We start from the raw sequence: 23,202 nt of genomic DNA, 5'->3' as shown, positions 1-23,202 counted from the left end.
TCATTGAGTCATGCATCTCAATTCTTTTGGTAATGGTGAAAGAAGTGTAAATCAGGTGTCAGAATATAATATATCGCATGAGTTAACAGTTAGCCCATTATTTATCAAATAATAGATTAGAATTTCAAAAAAAATACATTGAGCTTACAAGCAATCCTAGTGTAGCCTACTCTCGTAATAAAAGTCCCATCGATCATGCTAAGCTAATCCGGAACTTGGAGCTTCTACCCTCACTAAGAAGGGAAGACAATGACAAATGGGGGACCCTTTTCATAATGTCTTCACACACTCACATAATCCCCAACGTGCTTTGAGGATTTTTAATAGGCTATGGCCTTACAAGACACGACCCTCTCCCCATGCCTTTCAGGTGAGAGGGCGTTACACTACCACTGGGTGACTCAATACGTAGTTCCCATATAGATCTGGGGGGCGTGACCCTCCTAGATATTCACATTCACATCCTGAATCGATTCCTATAATTGGGGTCAACGTAAGATCATAACTGCCGGCATCTTATCTCATCAAAATAGATTGCACTACCAACAGATGACCTATTGCTTAGTGCCTTATATCAAAAGTCTCAGAAACAGATGACCTGTTGCTTAGTTGCTTAGTCCCACAAACGGGTGTCCCATTGTGTAATCTTTCTTATCACAGTTTTATCATATCAGATTCCAACTAGTAATAGATGTCCCATTGCATAGGGGTTCATATCAATATCACATTCATATCATATCAGATTATAACCATGCACATGCATAACTCAAACGTTCATTCACTCATGCCTAAGCAAGTCAAATCACAAATTTTCAAGAGTTCATGAGCATTCGCTATATCTTAAGCATGCATATTCAATACTTCATAACATAAAATAATTGTCTTCATGAAGGCCTCTTAAAGTGCGGTCTAATCAGAGACATATTGGTCAAAGAACAATCTTTCACAAAACAAACAACATCTCTGAAATCTCACTGCAATTTATAATAGCGTCATATGCATGCAAATAGGGGAATAATTCCCAAATTTCAAGGAATTCATCATGGTTTCAGAATCAAACTTAAGGTAGACACTGGCATATTTCAAATGAAAGTGGTTTTAGGTCATTTGTACACCATTTGATCGGTCAAAGGTTCAGTGCAAAATAGGCCATAGTTCTGGAAATTCCTGCAACTAATAACAGTGATATACCCACATAAACAGTGGCATAACTCTCAAACTATGAGGAATTTTGAAGTGGTTTCAAAACCAACTTTGAAATAGACACACCTATGTTTTATTTAAAATATTTTGAAGATATTTTGACACCATTTGATTAGTCAAACGTTCAGTACAAAATGAATGACAGTTCTATAATTTTTGCAACTTATGATAGTGACATGTCCACACAATCTGAAGCATAATTCCTAATCCATGAGGAATTTAAAGATAGTTTCATAAACCAATTTTTAAGTAGATACATCCATGTTTTAAATAAAGGTAGTTTGAAGTCATTTGCACACCGTTTGATCAGTCAATGGTTTAGTACAACATGAACAACAATTCTTGAAATTACTGCAACTTGTAATAGTGACATGTGCATACAAAAAGAGGCATAACTTCGAAATTATAAGGCATTTTGACATTGTTTCAAAACAAAATTTAACGAATCCATATTTCATTTAAAAGTTGTTTGAAGTCATTTTGGCACCATTTGATCAATCAAAAGTTCGTTACAAAAGCATGTAGGGTCCTTGGAAATTCACAGTAAAGATTTTGCACATCTTATAAAATAATTACTAGCTCCCAAACTATATGGGATATTAACACAAACCATTTTTCATCTTAATTTAGCCATCCAGGGGTTCTCTTCCACAAATTTTCATAACCAACAGAGTTATTTTCAGTACTAAATTCATCATGCTAATGAGGAACACAATTATGTAATAACAGTGCACAAACAACAGTGCACAAACAACACAATTCCACTCGCATAAACCCACTTACATGTACCCAAACGTGTCCCAATTTCCCCCGCACAGATCTCTTCTAAGCTCCTCAATAATGGCTCCAATGGTGAAAGTTCTAAGTGTTGAGAGTGGGTTCTCAAGGGTGAGAGAGTGAACCAAAAGCTTGAGCAAGGAGAGAAGGGGCTTACGTAGCTTAAGAGTTGGAGGTGGCAGCTCGAAATTGCCAAGTGGCACTCACAGTGGCATGCAATTGGGCAGGTGGCATGTAAGGCAACATGTAGCAGACAAGTGGCAAGCATGGGCTCAGCGGTGTTGTGCACGATGGCAACACTCGGTGGAACGCACTACCGTGTGCCCTCATTTTTCTCTATTCACACTATCGAGCACGTCTCTCTTCACACTACCAAGCGCGCTCTCTTCACACTGCCAAGCACCTCTCTCTTCACACTATCAAGCATGCTTTCTTCACACTACCAAGCGTGCCTCTCTTCACACTACCAAGTGCATCTCTCTTCACACTGCCGAGTGCGCTCTCTTCACACTGCCAAGCGCGTCTCTCTTCACACTGCCGAGCGTGTCTCTCTTAACATTGCCGAGCACGCTCTCTTCACACTGCCGAGCGCATCTCTCTTCACACTGCCGTCCACGGTATCAATCCCAGAAAATTTGGGTCCTTACAGCCGGTGTAGTCCTTATCCCTGTAGGTGATGGGGATAAGGAATGGCCGCTGAAGGGCCTGTTGTGCCCGTGAGGTGATTGCTGCTTGTTGTGTGATGGTTGGGATGCCCTCGTAGGTTTTCATCTCAACCCCTAAGGACTGTGTCGTTGTAGACTTTTGCAAGTCCGCATAATTTTTTTTTTTGGGGGTCCGCTGAGGGTTCCATATATGAGCGACACAAGGAAGGATGTTCGCTTTCTCATGAAGCACAGTGGTGCAAGGGCATGCCCTGGCCACTCTGAGTGGACCCGTGTTATAGGCAGGTCGAGTGGGGTTGGATTGCACGCTTGAGTGGCATTTGGACGGTGGTAGGTGTGCCTATTTCGATGGGCCATATTGTGCATGCAAAGCAGTTAAGGTTGGGGGAGAGAGGCGACATCGATGTCGTACAACGGTTTGATTACATGCCCTTAGTGCTTCCTCAGGATTGAGCGTAAGCTTTCGCATGTGTGGCATGTCGCTTCACGCTTGATCGGGTGCCTCGATCTCACCCCCGAGTCGGGATGACCTTGGGGCTGGGTCACGGGTTCACGATGAGCCCGGGATCGGAGACTGCTCTCTTAAGAGTCGTGTGAAGGAGGACGCGGGTAGGGTACCAACTAATGAGCGAGAAATTGAAGGTCGAGAGGTGAGATTTACCTCACATGGCTCCATAATACGCTCGGGCTGGCTCCAGTGGGTGCCCTCTTAGATCACGAAGAAAGCCCCTCAAGTCTGAGACTGATTTGAGCTCACCTCCCTTGACCTCATTTCTTCCTTCCTGCAACCATACACACACAAAAGAATATCTCGACAAGTGGGTCAATGGACCTCGGCTTATTTTGGTGTGGGCATGCGCTTACATGCACGTCCCCAGTATGAACGAGGGGCGGGGGGGTATCAGTGATTCCCTATCAATCTGGCGGCCTTATGATGCCTTCTTGATGAGGAACTCATGACAGCTCTTGAGAAAATAGGGGAAGGAGTAAAGAGATGAAAGTAGAGGGGCAGAGAGAGGGAGAGACAATAAAGAGAAGGCTAAGGAGGATAGATAGAGAGAGTAGATGGGAGGTAGAAGGGTAATGTAGGGAGAAGATCGAGAAAGGAAGGAGAAAGAGATATTGATTATAGCTCATGTTATCATTTTGAGAGATTGAAGGGACAGAGACAAGAAAGGGGGGAGAGAGAAGAACGAAAAGCCAGAGGAAGAGGTGAGAGAGAGGGGAGGAAGAGAGGAGTGAGGGGGAAGGGAAAAAAGAAAGAGAATAAAGAGAGAGAGAAAGAGAAGAGAGGAAGAGAAGGGAGAGAGATAAGAAAGAAAGAGAAGAGAAATATCGAGAAAGAGGTAAGAGCAAAGAGAGAGAAAGAGATGAGGAGAGAAGGGGAAAAGGGGAGAGAGAAAGAGAGAAGAAAAAATAAGGGTGAAAAGAAGAGAGAAAGTGAGGAAAAGTGAGAGACAGGGAATAAGGAAGGGTGAGAGAGAGGGTTAAGAGAGGGGGAGAGAAGTGAGATAAAGTGAGGAGAGAGTGAGAGAGAAAGGGAATAAGGGGGAGTAGAGAAGTGAGAGAAAGTGAGCAGAGAGTGAGAGAGAAAGGGAGTAAGGAGGGAGGAGAGAGAGGGACAAGAGAGGTGGAGAGAAGTGAGAGAAAGTGAGAGAAAGTGAGGAGAGAGTGAGAGGGAAAGGGAATATGGAGGGGGGGAGAGAGAGAGGAGAGGAAGAGAAGCAAACAACGGCTTGTGTTGCCATCGAAGGAGTGAAGAGAAAGAACGATAGACATAAAGGGAGGACATGGACGGTGGCTTGTGCTGCTGTCCAAGGAAATAAAATGTGAGGGAGAAGAGGAGGAAACGAATGGGGTGCGAGAAATGAAGAAAGCGAAGCAGCGATTGAAACCTGCCACTTGTGGGAAAAGGCTCAGGCTGCCGGTTGGAGTAGAGAAAAAAAGAAAAGGCGAAGCAACAGTTGAGACTTGCCTTTCTAGGAAAAGGCTCAGGCAGCCGGTCGGAGAAGGTGGAGAAAATAAGGAGAAGAAGGGAGAGAAGGCGAAGCGACAGTTGAGACATGCCATTCTGGGAAAGGGCTCAGTCCACCGTTCGTGGAAAATGGAGAGGAGAGGGAGAAAAGAAGAAGAGAGAGAAGGTGAACCATGAGGAAGAAGGAGAAGGAAAGAGAAAAAGAGAAAGAAGAGGAGGAAGAATAATGGGGCCGACGGCTTGACCGTCGACCCCTTACCTTGCACGTGGGGAGGAAGAAGGTTACCTAGTACGTCCTGGCTCAGAGGCTAACATGAGGGGTAGTGGGCAAAAGTATTCTCTCTCCTATCTCTCTCTCTAGAGACAAATGGAATTAACTACAATGGGGGAGCTTTCTACTAATTATCAAAGGGTGATCAGGATACCATCAAAAGACCCGTAAGTTATTACATGCTAGAAATTTATAGGCAACCATGGGAAACATGCGTGGATACCCGAAAACTAACCTAATTGCTAAAAAAATACCTTTTTTCTTAATTAAATAAATGCTAAAAGTGGGGACAAAATGACGATTTTTCCCCTTGCTCATAACAAGCTGAGTAATTTCATATGAATCCCTGCCATGTCCATGAGTTCATGTGAACCTCTCGTGGCTGCCATGGGGTCCTTTCAACCATTGTCTGACCAAAATAATATCAGTAACTTGGAGAGCTCAGTGACAGGATCATTTTCATATATATCTTAAGCCACGAATCGAGGTCTTCGACTACTAACTCTGAGCGGCAAAGTAGTGAGGATCTTGAGAGTTTTGGATCCAAGATCTCTCCTGTTCTTTGATTGTTCTCCTCGATCTCTTTACGGTAGATTATCGAGCAAGTCGACAAGAATGGCTCGATTTGGTGTCTAAATGATCACTTTCTCAATTTGGGAATTTTTATAGAAATTGGGATTCCGGTGACCAGAAATTACCTCTTCTTTGAATCCAACCATTCATCATGCGTGAGGTTTCGCCCTAATGGAGCCTTTGACCTTATAGTCGCGATGCATCCATTCTTGGGTTGATCGAGAGCGCGGGCGTTAAGATCTAGTCATGATCGAAGGAACCTTCCTCTTTAAATTCCTTGCTACTTTTTCTTTTCCATGGCAATCTTCTCTCTTCACTTTCTCTCTGCTTAAGCAATGCCATCAACCAAGCCATGTATCAAAACAGTCGGGACAACGAGACGAACATCCTCCTAATGTTTGGGCCCATTCCTACTTGGGATGAGGAAGATACTATCATAGAAAATCTAGCCCAAAATTTGAAAGCACAGTTCCCATAAGTGGAAGCTGGTTCTTCGAGGATGCATGAGGATAGTGTGCGGCCTACCCATATTTAGTAAGTTCACTGCAAAATGGTCCAAAAGTGTCCGAATGACCCAAAACTTTGGTACCTGGGGGTTTTCAAACCTTCTAAATCCAATGTTCATGATCTGGTGGTCATTTGAAGCTCAGAACATGGGGCTGTAGTTGTAGGGTCTCTTTTTGACATGATAGAGGCATAATTCTAAAAACGGATTGAGCATTTAATCCACCTTAACCTCGTTGTATTGTGATGAGACTTAGCGGGACAGGGAGCCTAAGCCACATTTATGATCATTTGGGGGCCATTCTAAAACCATCAGGAATTATACTCAGAGTCAGGGCTTATTGACCTACTGCTTCCGTAGTCCACAGGTATTTTGGTTCCTATGATTCTAAGTAGCGAACTAGTCTCTCCTTATGCAAATTGAGGATAACAAGTGTCGAAAAATAAACTTCAACACCTTTCCCTACCGAATGTTGTGCTTCAAGAGAAGCAAGAAGCACAACATTCGAAAAACAAAATTGCTCCTTCGGCTTTCTCCTTTCTTCGTGGCCACCAAATCGACGCGACTGCAAAAGGGAGAATCGTACGAAGCTACTTCCTGGAGGGGTGACCCAAATGCTCTACGTCTGGGGGCCTTGCTTAAGGGCTTGTAAACCCAGATCTGTCGACGCTTCGGGGGAGAAGAGACTTTAAGCTTCTGGTAGGCGCCTTGCTTAAGGGCTTGTAGACCAACTTCAGCAGCTCACATTTTGTTCCAATAGTTGGGGGCCCTGCTGAAGGGCTTGTAGACGTAGTCGGTCAGAATCTGGGCTTGTCTGACAGTCGGGGGCCTTGCTCAAGCGCTTTCTTCCCAATCACTCAAAATTTGTTTGGGTCTTCTGGTGGAGGTCCATGTCTGAGACCATGTTTTGGATAGGCAGCCAAGGAGCCTTTGTCGGGTCCAATCGGGGGATTTTTGTTACTGTATCCGAAAGGTCTGGGGCCTATCGGTTGAGAGGGGCTTTAGTGAGGCGGCCACCGTGAGGCTTCACCTTGATTGTTGCAGGCAGGTTTCGATTTAGTTGACAGTTTCTTACAGCTGGTGGTGTCTTTGGCTTGCCTTTCGTGGCTTCCTTGTTTTTGTTTGACTTCTTGAGCATGGGGTTCTTTAGCATGGATCCCCGTTTTTCCATCTATGTGGTTCTTCTTATCCCTAGGTCTTTTCATGAATGGACTCAAGTTGTTGGAGCTTTTCTCAAAACCTCTCTTTGGGTCCCGGTATCCTAGTTCTTGATACCAGGGACTCTTCTTGGAATGCGGAATGAAGCTACCAATGGAGGCGAGCGCTGCATTAGCCTACTTATTGGTTCAAGTGCCCTTTTGAGTTTTCACTTGAATAGGGGGAAGTGGCACCACGGGATGGTTTTCTCTAACTCCCTTCTTTTATTGAGGCTCCTTTACCCATGACATGATGGCCATGTCCGCCCTTTTCCATTTTTACTCAAGGTGCCCTTTCTGGTTTTCACCATGCCCTTTTTTTTTTATTTACATAATGCCCTCATGGCTTCGTGGCCATGCTCATCCGTCATTTTTACTCATGGTGTCCTTTCTGTTTGCACCTTGCCCGTCCATCATTTTTACTCATGGTGTCTTTTTGGTTTGCACCATGCCCGTTTTGTTTGTGGGGGCGTGTTTAGGGTCCTGCCACTAGGACTTGAGCGAAGCAGTTTAATGTCATGCGGCTAGGATGTGTGCTATAGTTTAGGGTCATATATCTTGGACTCTTGCTAGGTAGTTTAGGGTCATGCAGCATGGATTGGTGTCACACATTTTAAGGTCTTGCGACTGGGACCATTGCCCTGCAGTTTAAGGTCGTGTGGATTGGACCCTTATGATCATGTGGCTTGGACCCTTGCCCTACAGTTTATGGTCATGCGACTTGAACCATTGAAGAGATGTGAATGCCTCGACGGTCAGTGCGTGATGAAGAGAGCTTTAATCCATCTGCTACTCGGCAGTGTGAGTAAGAGGTGCGCACGACGGCTGGTGCTCTTGTTAGTAGGTGTGCATTCACGCACATAGCGGCAAAGGAGTGCGTCGAGTGCACACGATGGCCTGAATGTGCACATGTGAAGGACATGTGTATGGTCGTGCGAGCCGTGGTCTGTGGAAAGAGACTCGTACAGCTGCTTCGTCACATGTGGGGAAGACATGTGTGAAAGGGAGGCTTACAGACGGTGGCCAATGCTCGTGGATGGATGTGTGGGATAATTACTGAGGGCTGCAGCTGGGCTGTGAGATCCAAGTCTGGGTTCAGGCTCTAAGCTCAGTGTGACTTGGCCCACTACAATTTGAGAGGAACGACGGCTGGATGAGGGCACCTCGAGCTTGGGACCAGGTTTAGGCTCAACTCTACCCGACCTAGTACCGCCTAGAGGGAATGTCGCAGGCTCGGTTTCGAGTTGTGGTTGGACACGATCCATCCCACTACCATTTGAAGTTCTACCTTACCTGGCTTCCCAAACTACCCTTTTTCTATTACAAAAATGATACGGGGACTTCTCATTGCCCTGATGTCATTTCCCCTTTTGTGAAGGGGAGGCTTAAGCAAGGCTGTCTATAAGAAGGGTAAAAATGTTTTTCCGTAAGGCACTTTAACAGTGAGAGGCATAGCAGAGGCGAAGCCAAGTTTTTACAGAGGGTACTTGGGTGAGTAGGAAGTTTCAGCAAGGGGTTCTAAACGAGGTTTTATCAGGTTTCTGCAAAGGGCCATTTCGGTGAGGAGTGTGGTACTTTAGTGGGAGTTGCAGCGAGCCCAAGGAGGTTCCCGATAGGGTTCCGATAGAGACTCAGGGTCACTGCAGTGACCAGAAGAAGCAGCAGTGGGTGGTGATTCTCCAGCAGCGAGTGTGCACCAGTAGTTCATCCGATGAAGGAGCACCTATAGAGAAAGGGATTCAGGTCCCTAAGTCGGGAAGTGCGGGGGGTGCAGGGGTTTTTGGCAAGGGTCCGACAACAAATGTGTCAGTGAGAGGGAACTCCGGTGGGAGGTCGCAGGGTAAGTGCCCGGGGGAAGGGACTCTAGCATGTGTTGAGCTAGAGATAAGGGTTTTTTGATGCAAGAAGTCGACGAATTGTCGGTAAACCTAAGGGACAGAGGGTAGCCGAAGGGCTGCAGTCGATACACTTGCGTAGGGACACGCGTCGGGAGGTGAAGGGTTGCATGTGTAAAAAGACGGCGTGTGGAGAAGTGCACGTGCAAAGCGTGCATGGGATTGCTATCGGCAGATCAAGCGGCCATGTCAGAGAGGGTTGTTTCTGTATAGGGTAGCGCTCATCGGTTCAAGGGGTGGGAGCTTAGAATGGGGGCATTCGGCATCCTAAACAAAGGTGGTCATACGGTGACTATCATTTGGGGATGTGCATGGTGATCTAAGCAGTTACTCGAAGGGAAAGGCTTCCATCATTTTAAGCAGGCACCGTTTAACAGTCATTTTGGATGGCGGCGACTTCGAGTACCTGGGGGTCTAAAGGCATTCCCTTGGGTGAAGAACCTTCTTACGGCTGAGGAACTTGGTACTGATACCTTCACGAGTGTCAGTTTAATTAAAGGGGACCCCATCTGGCTGGTGAAGCCTTCATGTGAGCCGCAAGGCCACTCAATGTTACTTTTACGGGTAGACCTGTCCGTTTCTATGTTGGGGAGTCTGACGATGTGACCACTTTTATTGGGGAGGAGGGAGTTCCTCTTTTCCACTTCTTGCACTGGGAGGTGGCTTCTCATGAGGATCTTCCTACCCTTAGGAAGAGGGTGCTTGACATGAAGGGGCTAATATGGGCTCCTACCGGGCTTTGAATGCAAGGAGAACACCAATATTTACCCCATGGATCTTGGAAGTGCTGCAGACTTACGCAGACGTTCTCAAGATTTCTTGGTTGTCGGCAGCAGGACAAAGCTCGGCCAGCTACTTCGACTGTTTCCCAAATACCATGAAGGCGTTATTGGAGACATGGAGTCATTCTAACAACACATGGCTCTTTGGGTTTGGGGAGGGCGGGACCTCCCTGCTCACTCTTCATTTCGTTGGCGGCCTGTAATTAATGGGCGCCATGTATGACGAGTTTGTGCCTCAGAACTCCGTCACCTTTGGTGGGGTTTCCTTGGGGCGCGAGGCACCTCCTCTTGGTATGAAGGATATGCTTGGGGCTTACGAATTTCTGACCTCTCATTCTAGCAGTGGCTTAGTGACCTTTACCCAATGGGTAAGGTATTTTTGCGGTGAGCAACCTGACCCTCACAGAGTTAGCATACTTTATTATTGACGGGAAAGGTAAGGAGAAGGCAGAGATCATACCTCCTGTTTATGCCCATAGTTCTACAACGGATAGAACCTACCTTGCTTCCTTCTTAACTTTATTTCTTTGTAAGTTTGCCCTACCTGGTGGGCGAGATGTGATCCATCCTGGCTACTTCTATGTAGCCTGTGACATGGCGAGTGGGCGTCAATACACCCTTGCACAGCCTGTCTTGTGTAACATCTACCACGGCTTAGGAGCAATATCAAGGGGGAAGAGAGGGGTCCTGGAATAGTAGGAGGCAAGGCTTACTCGGGGAATTTCAAGAATCCTTTCCCAGTTCACTACGTGTTTGGCTAGCTTGCCACGTATTTTTCGAGCACATACGCTAAGAATGCGATTTTTGAGGAGACCATGTGTCCTCAAATCCTGAAGATAGAAGGACAAAAAGCTGCCTTTCGCACCCCAAGCCATACACGTAGTCTATTTGGTGACGACTCCTTCTTCATGCGCCACCTCCCATTCCTGATAGGGGGCTACACTTATCGTGCTTTGGTCGATGAGCTTAGTGAGCAGTTGGATGGCGCATCGACAAGGATCTCCGAGTTTATGTTTCTCTTAAGTATCTGAGGGGAAATCTTGCCTTATGAAACTCTATATGATGCTAATCTTTTGGGGTATTACCCCCATCATTTTGTTCGTTAGCATGGGCTTGATCAAGGGTGTCCCTTTCCGATATTGTTCGAGAAGCGTTATGGCAAGGGTAGCACAAAGAAGACAAAAGGAGGACTGAGGTCCGACCATGAGTCTTGGAATGCGGTTCATGTCCGTACTGCCTAGTCAACCTGTCTTAAGTTCACTAGGCTGAATAAGTTCATCGTCTCTTACTTCGGTGAGTGGGCACGGCTACATAGGCACACTGGCACAAGTGGCGGTTCACCAATTGCCGGTACTGGCGAGTGGATCACCATTGGAAAGGGGAGAACATCAGTTCATGGTAAAAAAAGAAGCAAGGGAGAAACTTCATGCCTCTTGCGTTTGGCAAATTCTTTGAGTTGGATTACCCGAAGGGTTCGGAGTGGTTAAGGGTGCCCCGAGCAATAGCGGCAGAAGAAGAGTCGTCGCAAGCACTTGCATTAAAGGACAGAGCGAGGACCCTTTTTGACAATCTCTGCTCCATTTTCAACTGGAGAGAATGTTGTAGGGTTCATGACAAGGAGAGGCATCTAGTCCAAGATAAGAATGCCCTCATTGGTAGTGGTCCGCACGGTACTATAGGTGCTTGTTCTAATACGGCTGACCCTAAAGGAGCCGACATCCTCTGGAAGGGCGAAAAGAGGAAAATGCTCTGTGCTATCAGAGTCTTCAGAGTCCGAGTCTAAGGAGGAGCTTCTCATATAGTGCAAGCGAGCCAAGGTGAGATAGCCACCTGTTGAGCCTCAACCGGTGGCCGGTTCCTTTTCCCTTGTTTCGTTAGGGTTACTGATTCTGCAAGTGCCCTCCTCCCTGCCACCGTTCTACCAGCAAGGGAAGTCATTCCCGTGGTTGCATTATCAGTGCGTGACCTGTCATTAGTTCCGTCTCCTACTGAGGGGGCGAGCTTTCAGCCGATCTCCGACTTAGGAGAGACTGTCCCAATTTAGAGGGTAAGGGTGGTTCAAGCTGCAGGTGGAGTCCCAAGTGTTCCCCGGGAGGAGGGGCTTGTCATTCCTTCAATCCAAGATTCTGCCTCGAGACTTGTTCCACCAATGCGTGATTTAACAGTCGTTCCGTTGACCCCCTCGAAGGGGCCAAGCTTCACTCTGACCTGTGGCCCAAGGGAGGGTGATTCTCTGCAAGCATCAGAGACTTCCCAACATATCAATGGGGATGTTGAAGAGGACCTAAGCACCATTCAAGATGGGGGAGCATATTGCTAACAATGCCTCGGTGCAGCCTGGGTTGGCTGTTGCTGGTTAATGTCGAAGTTGAGTTTGGATTGGGGTCAGAGGAGCCCATGAATGTAAGCTTTGAGATGGCACCTCCAGAGGTTGTTACCCTCATGGCCATTGTCCCTTCAGAGTCGGCCCCCTCCTATTGAAGCAGCTTCAGTTGAGGCGGCCTCAGTCGTGGTTCCGCCAACCAAGGTGGCCTCTGTTCCCAACCCCGCTCGAAACGAGCCTACTTCTGGTGAGGACTCCAGCATGGTTGCAAACATGCTTTGATTAGGGCTTCAGCAGTTGAAGGGGTGTTCCTTGCTGAATTTGTCCCCATAGCTGCCAAACTCCAAAGCTATGCCCTTGATATTTGCGAGGGAGAAATATTTACCCACTTTGACGACGTCATGAATGAAGTGGAGGGTTGGACGGTCAAGGCGTTGCAGTAGGAGGCAGAGGCCAGCCTTCAGAGTGCTTGATTGGCTTCTTTAGAAGTCTCACTCATGCATCGTCATGAGAGAGCAGAGACTTGTGTGTAAAGAGGGATGCGGTGGCCTCCCGGAGGTCTGTCCTCAACAAGGAAGCGAGTGCTCGCCTTAGTAGGATAACAGTCGTAAAGGTAGAGACGGAGAAGCTGAGGGAGGAGCTTCAAGAGCTTGAGAAGGGAGCGTAGCTCTGGAAGACCGAAGATGGATCATGGCAAGAGAAATATCAGATCTCACATGCGCCATTTAATCAGAGACCATATCCATAGAACAAGAGGTCCAAGCAGCAGCCGAGCTCAAGGGATGTGTTCAAGGTACTAAGGCAGCATTTGAAGGATTCAGAGTGAAGATTAATGAAATCATTGATCAATTCTAAAAGTGGCCTCATTTTTCTTCTTCTTTACTTTGCCCCTTTTTATATATACACAGACATCCATGCATGAACTTGCTTATGAAATGAAATATAACTTTTACTTTTACTTAATATTTCATTACCACCTTTTGAAAATTATCAAATCACTAAGAGCTTTCCCTACATCCATGTTTTCCCATAAGTGTGTCACTTGACTCAAACACCCTTTCGGGTTTTCGTTTGAGCCCTTGGGGTATTCTCAAGGCCCCAGAATTATTTTTTTTTGGCGCTTTTGCCTGTGGTTTTTACACCAGACGTTCTTGCGCATGATGCCCTTCCGAGCTTTCATCATGCCCGTCTTCTCAATCCGTTCGCGACGTTCTTGGGACTGTGGATGTTGCTGGCTTGGGTCATCACCAATAACGGTGATGAATGTGCAAGTTTCTACCCTTTCTTCTTCGGGCTTAGTTGCCGTTAGTAATGGGTAGAAAGGATTTTCACATAGGGGATTGGGAGGACTGCTTCCCTCGGACTTTCTAGGCCTCTTCTTCAGTGCAACCAGTACGCCATTCTCATGCTTGGTCCTCAGGTCCTGATGTACTTTCTTTCAGAACCGAGAACCAAACCTTGACTGGGAACGGCCAGCTTTCCTCAAGAAGGCTAGGGTTTCTTTCATGAGCTGGGGCAGGGGATAGGGTTGTCAACGATAGTCAATTTGGCCTTTTTAACACTATCCTAACCTAGTGAGGAATGGGTCAGGGAAGGTTTCGACGGTTAAGGGAGTTGCCCTAAGTTTGCCTTCGAACTCTAAAAGGAGTATGGGCTTGAAGGGGGTATTGCAGGATGGTACTCTTGAGGAAGACTTTCAAGTTCCACGTCTACAAAGGTTTCGCCTGGAGCAATGGAATGAATGGGGAAGAAACAGGCTGTCAGTGGCCTTCCGATCAGGAGCTTGGTGTAGATCGTGGCACCGGCACGTGTACGCTGATTGAATAGGGCCTTCGAGTGACCTGGGGGACATCCTAAGCTCGAGTGACAATTTTGTGCTCAGAAATCTCGATGCCGTGAGCAGATGTTTGTGAGAAAATGGCCAGGTGACCCTTTCTCACGAGGTGATCATGCATGTGCTGGGAGGGACGACAAGGAGGCCATCTCCCATGTGCTTGGGGGTGCACAGCTTTAGGACTCCCCCGAGCGGTGCGATGCATATGAACAAAATGTTTAGGGCCGGGTCCGAGGAGAGCCAAACCTTGACGATGATCTGAAGCGACCAAAGGGTTGCCCCGGGGTGTAGCTCGAATGGATCAACCATGAGCCTTTGTGGGCGTATGGGAGGTGGGGGTTTTTGAACGCCCTCTTTGGTGTGTCGAGTCTCTTACTACGAGGACCGGAGGTGGAAGAGAATGAGGGATTGCCTTGTTGTGGCCCTCAAGAGCGATGACAGATGGACCGTCGGCCGTAGAAGAGAAGGGAATGGCCTTGTGGCTCCCCCAAGCTGTGGGACCAGCCGGTGATTTGTCGGTACCAGGGTGCATGCGGTGTGAGGTAGCTGATGTGCCACCAATGCAAGGAGCGTTGGCGGATAGTCCGTCAATGCTGGAAGATGGGGAGTAAGTGTCACGACGCCACCCCCTGACCCCTGTTGGAGGGCGACAGAGCACGAGATTGCTATCAGAGGTCGCGAACGTCACTCAGGTGGGAGTGGCTCAATGCATAAAAACAAAAAATCGAGAGCAAACCATGAAAGAAAACTAGAATAAATCCATTCATCAACAAATATCACTCCAAAAGGTACATCCATTTCATTCATTCAATGTCAAAAGTATTTACAATTTCTTTAAGGCACTACTGGCCCAAAAAACAAGAAATGAAGTGTACATCATGTTGCTGAAATCATCAAAACATATTGTGAAAGTCTTCAGAAGACGGCTTCTGAAACTTCTTAATTTCGGGCTTCAAACTCTCAAACTACCATCCACTTTTAGCACAGACGCCGCCACCCTTCACTCTACAGTTATGAAATTAAGATGGAATGAGCTAAAAGCCCAATAAGCAGATCTACACCATTGCATTCCAACCAGCATAACAGTGATAACAATATGCAATGCACATATATTCATAAGATATCAAGTGAAATCCTCCAATTATGCTTATCATCATTCTAACAGTAATATTATAAAAGAAGTTTAATATGCAATTCATAATTCACAATCACCTTACTTAAAGTAGAACACTAACGATAATAGATCATAGTCACAAAACTAGTAAAGCTCTACTCTAGAAGAAAAAGCCCCATCTCTCAGACTAAGCCAATCCTGTTGCATGAGGCTTCTACCCTCATTCAGGAGGGAAGACAATGACAAGTGGAGGACCCACTTCATAATGCCCTCACACACGCACACATTCCCAGCGCGCTTTGGGGTTTTCGATAGGCAGTGGCCTTAAAAGACACGACCCTCCCCTTAGACCCTTTTAGCGAGAGGGCATTACACTACTATAGGGTGATCCCATGCATAGTGCCCAAATAAGTATGGGGGGCGCAACCCTCCCAGATGTTCACATTCACATTCTGACTCCCATCCTATCATGGGGAATATGAGAAGATCACAGCTGCTAACACCATCATTCACACAGTGGGTAGCCTTCCCAGTAGGTAGCCGCCAGCACCATCATTCACAAAGTAGGTTCTCATTCATATATCATATAAACAACATGGTACCATCATTCACACAGTATGTACCCATTCATATATCACATAAACAGCGTGGTATTATCATTCACACAGTAGGTACCCATTCATATATCACATAAACAACATGGTACCATCATTCACACAGTAGGTACCCATTCATATATCACATAAAAAACATATCATCATGATAAATAGCAATATCACATTTTGGTAATGGCATATCATACATAAGCAATATCATAATGACAATACCATGATAATAATGACATTATTCCTGTTAAGCCTTACTGCTCAATTTCCTGCCATGAAGGGCAATGGCGTGCACTCACCATTAGGGTCATAACGTTTGGATCAATTATAGTTTGAAGATAGTTCCAAAACCACTTTTGTACAAAACACCCTATCCCTTAAATTCGATTGGTTTGAAGGCAATTGAACCCCATTTGACGTCGTTAACTGTGTTTCATCTCTTTCATACCATGAAGCAACTTGGGATGGTTCCAAAATCAAAGTTTAAGCCAAGACGAATATATTTCTAGAGAAGCTAATTTGAATGCATTTTGATTCCATTTTTTGGTTCAAAGACTCATTCCAAATAAGGTGATAGTTCTGAATTTTATCAACACTACCCACAGTGACATACCTTCATAAAACGAAGTATAACTTTCAATCTAAAAGTAATTTCAAAATAGTTTCTACATACAAATTTTGGTCCATTCAAAGATCTTTCAAATGAATTTAATTTGGCCAAAAATGATCCCTGTTTGATTAGTTAAAATCAGTGACCATTGTGGCATCAGTAGAAAATCCATAAAAACAGTTAAAAGTGATGTACCTTCTCATTTTGAAGCATATCTTCATTTTTGTAAATAATTTAAATAGTGGGAAAAAAAAAATATTTTACTAAACTCATATACCTTTCCAATGGCAGTGATTTGAGGTCAATCGGAATTGGCAGTGATTTGAGGTCAATCGGACCCCATTTGACTGTTCAAAAGTTTCTTTCAAAACACTCATATTCCTGGATATTAACATTAGCATAAGACATATCGCAAGAACACAATTCATGGCCTACATTCCATGGTGAAGAACGAGATAACAACTATTCTCTCACAATGCACACTCAAAACATGAATTTCTTACATAATCTAAGAATCATACATTCATTCTCAACATCCACCATTATCATAGAACAAAAGCCCCAATTTTAAGTGAAAAAAGGCATAAGGATTTTCTACATCACATACACTTTCATTGCTTATTTCACATGCATAAATCCCCATGCATCCTTATAACTGCCATACAATGGTGATGGATCCACTTACTTGCACCGAAATGGGGCCTTCTCACAAAATCTTCTTGCACAGCTCGTGCTCTACCAACAATGGCTGCTAACCAAACTTTCCCCAACCTTGCTTAGAGAGAAAAAGAAAAGTGCAGGGAGAATGGGTGGCATGGGTGAGAGGGTAGCTTAAGTACTCAAGAGATGGGGAAGTGGCCAAGTGACGCTAGTGGTTGGGCAAGTTGCACCCAAAGTATGACAAGTGATAAACACTCTTCATGCACCCTAGAGCCATGCGTTGTGCCTTGTCCCTTCTTCAGCCGGCGATGCCCACATGGCGTTGCCCATCCTCCAGCTCACGCGCACACGCAGTGTAACCCCCCTTCATTGTTGCACACCTTCTCTCCTTCCTGTCCATCGATGTGCGCCTTCACTGTGCCTAACGCCGTGTTCTCACTTGGTCTGCCTCGCACTCCCATCACCGGGCGCTTATCGTCGGGCGACTCTCCTACGCCAAACTGTCACGAACACCATCGCCGCGTGACCTCACCATCGCCGCGTGACCTCTTACCGCCTGACTCACACTGCCGTGCGCACCATCGCCATGCAACTCTTCTCTCCTTCTATCACCACACGGCCCACACTCTACTTATCCCGCTGTGCACTCAACCTGTCAGAATAGTACGAGTCCATACATCATCCCCCCTTAAAAAAATGATTTTGTCCTTAAAATCATCAGTTACTCAAATAAATGGGGGTACTTTTCTCAAATCTCATCTTCTTGCTCCCATGTTGACTCTTCCTTCGAATGGTACTGCCATAAAACCCAGACTAGAGGAATCTCTTTATAGTGCAAACCTTGGACTCTTTTCTCCAGAATCTCGACTGGCTGCTCCACACAAGTTAAATATTCCCTAATCGGGATTGGCTCATACTTGAGGATGTGGAACGGGTCGAGCTGATACTTCCTTAACAACGACACATGAAATACATCATGAATGTTGGTTAGCTCAGGTGGCTGGGCCATTCAATATGCCACTTTCTCTAAAATCTCATACGGTTCAATAAATTGTGGAGTTAGTTTCCCCTTTTTTCCAAACCTCATTATGCCCTTAACTGGCGACACCCTCAGAAAGACTCGGTCACCCACTTCGAATTCAAGGTCCCTTCTTCGATTGTCGGCATAACTCTTCGTCCGACTTTGAGTCATTTTATGTCTTTCTCGAACTAGAGCGATCTTCTCTGATGTCTTTTTAACAATCTCTAACCCTAACAATCTCCTTTCACCGACCTCGTCCCAGCATATAAGTAATCTGCGCTTCTCCCATACAATGCCTCGAATGGCGATCCGAATACTACCTTGGAAACTATAGTTATAAGCAAACTCTATTAAAGGTAGGTGAACATCCCAGTTTCCCTTAAAATCTGTAACACATGCCCTTAACATATCTTTCAGGGTCTGAATGGTCCTCTTTGATTGACCATTAGTTTAGGGGGTGGAAAGCTGAACTGAAAGGAAGTCTGGTCCCCATGGCCAACTGTAGACTGTTACAAAACCTCGAAGTAAATCTAGAATCTCTGTCGAACACGATACTGACAAGCACTCCATGCAATCTTACAATTTCCTTGATGTATAATTGGGCCAACTTATCCAAGGTATAGGTAGTGCAGACCGGTAAGAAATGAGCAGCTTTAGTGAGTCGGTCCACAATGACCCAAATACTATCATGCCCCAAACTTGATATAGGCAAGCCCGATACAAAATCCATAACTATGTGTTCCCATTTCCATTCTGGCACAAGTAAGGGTTGTAAGTGTCTAGTAGGCTTATGATGTTCATCCTTCACTTGTTGACAGGGCAAGCACTTGGAAACAAATTGTGCTACTTCTTTCTTCATGTTATTCCACCAAAAGACTCTTTTTAGATCCTAATAAATTTTTCATGCTCCTTGGATGCACTGTATAACGGGTGTGATGTGCCTCTTCTAAAATAGCCCTTTTTACCTTCTCATTATCAGGGACACAAACTCGACCTTTAAACCTTAACATATCATCACTGTCCAGAAAAAAATCTTCCTTTCCTTTCGAATTTATTTTCTCGAAAATTTCATGAATTGGGGATCCTCCTTTTGCGCTACCCGAATATGCTGAAAGGGATGGGGCTCTATTCTTATAAATGAAATTACTCATTTCCCATCATCAAGGGGTAGAGTTGGGTGCCATGCTACTACATCGTCTAGTAGTTTCATCTCTCGATCCATTGTGTGAGCTATTTATATCATAGACTTCCTACTTAAGGCATCTGCTATAACATTGGTCTTACCCGTGTGGTAATTGATGGTACAATCATAATCATTGAGCAGGTCCATCCATCTTCTTTGTCTCATATTCAATTATTTCTAAGAAAACAAGTACATGAGGCTCTAATGATTGATGAACACTTTAAATTGAGTTTCATACAGATAATGTCTCCAAATTTTTAGGGCAAAAACCACAGCTGCGAATTCCAAATCATGAGTGGGATAGTTCTGCTCGTACGGTTTTAATTGCATGGAGGCATAGGCTATAACCTTTCCCCTATGCATCGGTACACACTCAAGCCCTTTGTGTGAGGCATCAATAAAAACCACAAAATCTTCATTCCTCTCAGGCAAGGTCAGTATCGGGGCAGTAGTTAATCTCTTTTTTCAGCTCCTGGAAACTTCTCTCGCAGCTATCAGACCACACAAACTTGAGTTCCTTTTGGGTTAGGCCAGTTAGGGGAAGTGCTATCTTCGAGAAACCTTCAACAAAACACCTATAATACCCTACCAGTCCTAAGAAACTAAGAAATTCTGATACATTTGCTGGCCTTTCCCACTTAAGTGCTGCCTCAATCTTACAAGGATCAACTGCAACCCCTTCTTTGGAAATAATGTGCCCGAGGAATGCCACACTTGGGAGCCAATACTCACTTTTATTGAGCTTAGCATACAATTTCCCCATCCTTAGGTCTGGAGGACCACTCTTAAATGTCGTTCATGTTCTTTTTTATTCATGGAATACATCAAAATATCATATATAAAGACCACCACAAAATTGTCCAAATAGGGTCTAAAAACTCTTTTTATTAGATCCATAAAGACAGCCGAGGCGTTTGTCAACCCAAACGGCATGACTAAGAACTCATATTAGCCATAACGAGTCCTAACTGCAGTCTTGGAGATATCCTCTTCCTTAACACTCAATTTGTGGTATCCAGGCCAGAGGTCAATCTTAGAAAATACTTAGGCCCCCTACAATCGATCAAAGAAGTCATCAATTCTAGGCAACATGTATTTATTCTTTACTGTGATCTGATTCAACTATCTATAATCAATGCATAGCCTCAAAGACCCATCTTTCCTTTTTACAAATAAAACTGGTGCGCCCCACGGTGACACACTAGGTAGAATGAACCCCTTGTCCAATAATTCCTATAATTGCTCCTTCGATTCCTTCAATTCAGCTGGGGTCATCCTATATGGGGCTTTAGAAATAGGAGTCGTACCAGGGGCCACCTCTATTTCAAATTCAATTTCTCTAACTGGGGGAAGAGAAGTTAACTCTTCAGGGAAGACCTTTGGATATTCTCCCACCACCGGTATTTCTTCTAATTTAGACTGAATGCCCCAGTTGTCTATTACATAAGCGAAGTATCCAACACATCTTTTTTCCAACAGGCAAGGGGCTCGAAGGGCTGAGATGATATGTAAAGGAGAAACATCCTTAATGCCCTTAAAATATAGTTCAGGTTGACTTGGGCATCGAAAGGTTACAATCTTATCAAAACAGTTCAATGTAGCATAGTGGGTAGACAACCAATCCATACCCAAAATAATATCAAAGTCTTGAATATCTAAAAGTATCAAATCTATAAGCAACAAATGCCCTTCAATCACATTCCCACACTGCTTATACATTATATTAGTTTCTATTGCTTCTCTCATAGGCGTACATACTACCAGAGTCCAAACAAGTCGTATAGGATTAACATTTAAGTGACACGCAAAGTGTGGTGCAACAAATGAATGGGATGATCCAGGATCAATTAAAACTTTTACCTCAATTCCACACACAGTAGGCATACCTCGAATCACAGATGTTGACACCTTAGCCTCTGGCTCGATCAGGGCGAACACTCGCCCTCGAGCCCTTGATCAGTCCTCTGATCCCTGACGGGACAGTCCTTCATTAGATGGCCAATTTTACCGCACCAAAAGAAGGTCTTGGATTTTCTGAAGCATTCCGCTGCTGTATGGTTGCTTAGACCGAGGGCAGACTGGGCACTGGTTGTTCCTTGCATCATTTGGGACAACCCCTGGAATCCTGACACCACCTTGATTATTTCTCCCCTTCAACTCTCTCCTTGGAAGGGGGTCGTGCCTTCTTCTTAAAACTCTCAGGCTGGGCGACATCCAACTTTCCATCTCTTCTTACTAAAAAACCATCATCATGTCTCTCTATCATTGGGGCCAAATCCACTAGTGGGGCAAAGGTCTTAAGATTTGTTGCAATAATCCTTCTCCTTATATCGGGCCAAAGGCCCCTCTCAAATTTACTAGCCTTTCACGCCTCAGAACTAATGATATGTGGCGCATATCTGGAGAGTTCAGCAAACCTTGCTGCATATTGCTCAACAGACATATTCCCCTATTGCAGCTCTATGAATTCTACCTCTTTTCTTTCCCTTACATGGTCGAGGAAGTATTTCTCATAAAAGACTTCTAGAAAATTTTCCCAAGTAGTAACAACCCCTGACCCTTCTCGTAACTGCTTTACTGAGCTCCACCAATGCTCAGCTTCTCCCTCTAGCATGAACGTACCCAGCCTAACCTTTTGCTCGTTGGTACAATTTAAAACTTCAAAGATCTTTTTTATCTGCCTTCTCCATCTCTCAGTCTTTTCTACTCCCCCATGCCCTACAATGTTTGAGGGTGCCAGCCTCCCGAACCTTTCTAGCAGATTACTATCATTTATATTCGAGGCGGGGGTAGACAGGTCGGTATAGCTTCTTTGATCGCTTGTGTCATGGCCCTCAAAGTTCTAATGAGTTCACTGAAGGAGTCGGTGTTCCAATTACTTGAACTTGCGTTGTTAGTACGAGTCCTTGACATCTCCCACTTAAAACGTAAACACCCAATTACTAGCCTATCAAAGAATTATCCTACAAACACTCCTAAGACTCCCTAGGCCAAGAATCTTATCCTGGCTACTCTAATACAATAACTGCAAGACCTCGCTCTCTGACCCTTGGGCAACAGAACACGGGATCACGACTGGAGTCATGAACGTCACTCAGGTGGGAGTTGCTCAATGCATAAAAACATGGAATCGAGAGCAAACCACGAAAGAAAACTAGAATAAATCCATTCATCAGCAAATATCATTCCAAAAGGTACAACCATTTCATTCATTCAATGTCCATAGTCTTTACAATTTCTTCAAGACACTACTGATGCAAAATACACAAAATGAAGTAAACATCATGTTGCTGAAATCATCAAAACATACTGTGAAAGTCTTCGGGACGCGGCTTCTCAAACTTCTTAATTTCAGGCTTCAAGCTCTCGAACTGCCAACCACATTTAGCACAGACGCCACCACCCTTCACTCTATAGTAATAAAATTAAGATAGAATTAGTTAAAATCCTAGTAAGCAGATATGCACCATTGCATTCCAATCAGCATAACAATGATAACAATATGCAATGCACATATATTCACAATATATCAAGTGAAATCCTCCAATTATGCTTCTCACCATTCTAACAGTAATATGATAGAAGTAGTTTAATATGTAATTCATAATTCACAATCACATTACTTAAAGTAGAACGGTAACGATAACAAATCATAGTCACAAAACTAGTAAGGCACTACTCTTGAAGTAGAAGCCCCATCACTGAGGCTAAGCAAATCATGTTGCTTGAGACTTCTACCCTCATTCAAGAGGGAGGACAATGACAAGTGGATGACTCACTTTGTAATGCCCTCACACACGCCCACATCCCCAGCATTGGAAGACATGACCTCCCCTTGTGCCCTTTTGGTGAGAGGGAAATACAGTACTATAGGGTGATCCCCATGCGTAGTGCCCAAATAAATCTGGGAGGTGTGATCCTCCTAGATATTCACATTCACATCCCGACTCCCGTTCTATCATGGGGAGCAGGGGAACATCACGGTTGCAAGCACCATCATTCACATAGTA

At 44.9% G+C, this 23,202-nt stretch overlaps 1 protein-coding gene across 1 annotated transcript; it reads right to left on the bottom strand.

Annotated features, from left to right (window-relative positions):
* Positions 1-20,425: 20,425 nt before the first annotated feature.
* LOC148783739 (uncharacterized) lies at positions 20,426-20,911 on the bottom strand. The gene has a single exon (XM_088871985.1). The coding sequence runs from the start codon at positions 20,909-20,911 to the stop codon at positions 20,426-20,428; it is 486 nt and encodes a 161-aa protein (XP_088728111.1).
* Positions 20,912-23,202: the final 2,291 nt, after the last annotated feature.

The sequence above is a fragment of the Amborella trichopoda genome, chromosome 1 (genome assembly GCF_054954075.1).
Source record: "Amborella trichopoda isolate Santa Cruz 75 chromosome 1, AtrichopodaSantaCruz75HAP2 v2.0, whole genome shotgun sequence".
Lineage (NCBI taxonomy): Eukaryota > Viridiplantae > Streptophyta > Magnoliopsida > Amborellales > Amborellaceae > Amborella > Amborella trichopoda.
Note: the sequence above shows the minus strand (reverse complement) of the source record. Positions and strands in the feature narration are given on the sequence as shown.

Coding starts and splice junctions, on each gene's coding strand:
- LOC148783739 (XM_088871985.1), bottom strand. CDS start 20,911: ATGTATAAGCAGTGTGGGAATGTGATTGAAGGGCATTTGTTGCTTATA.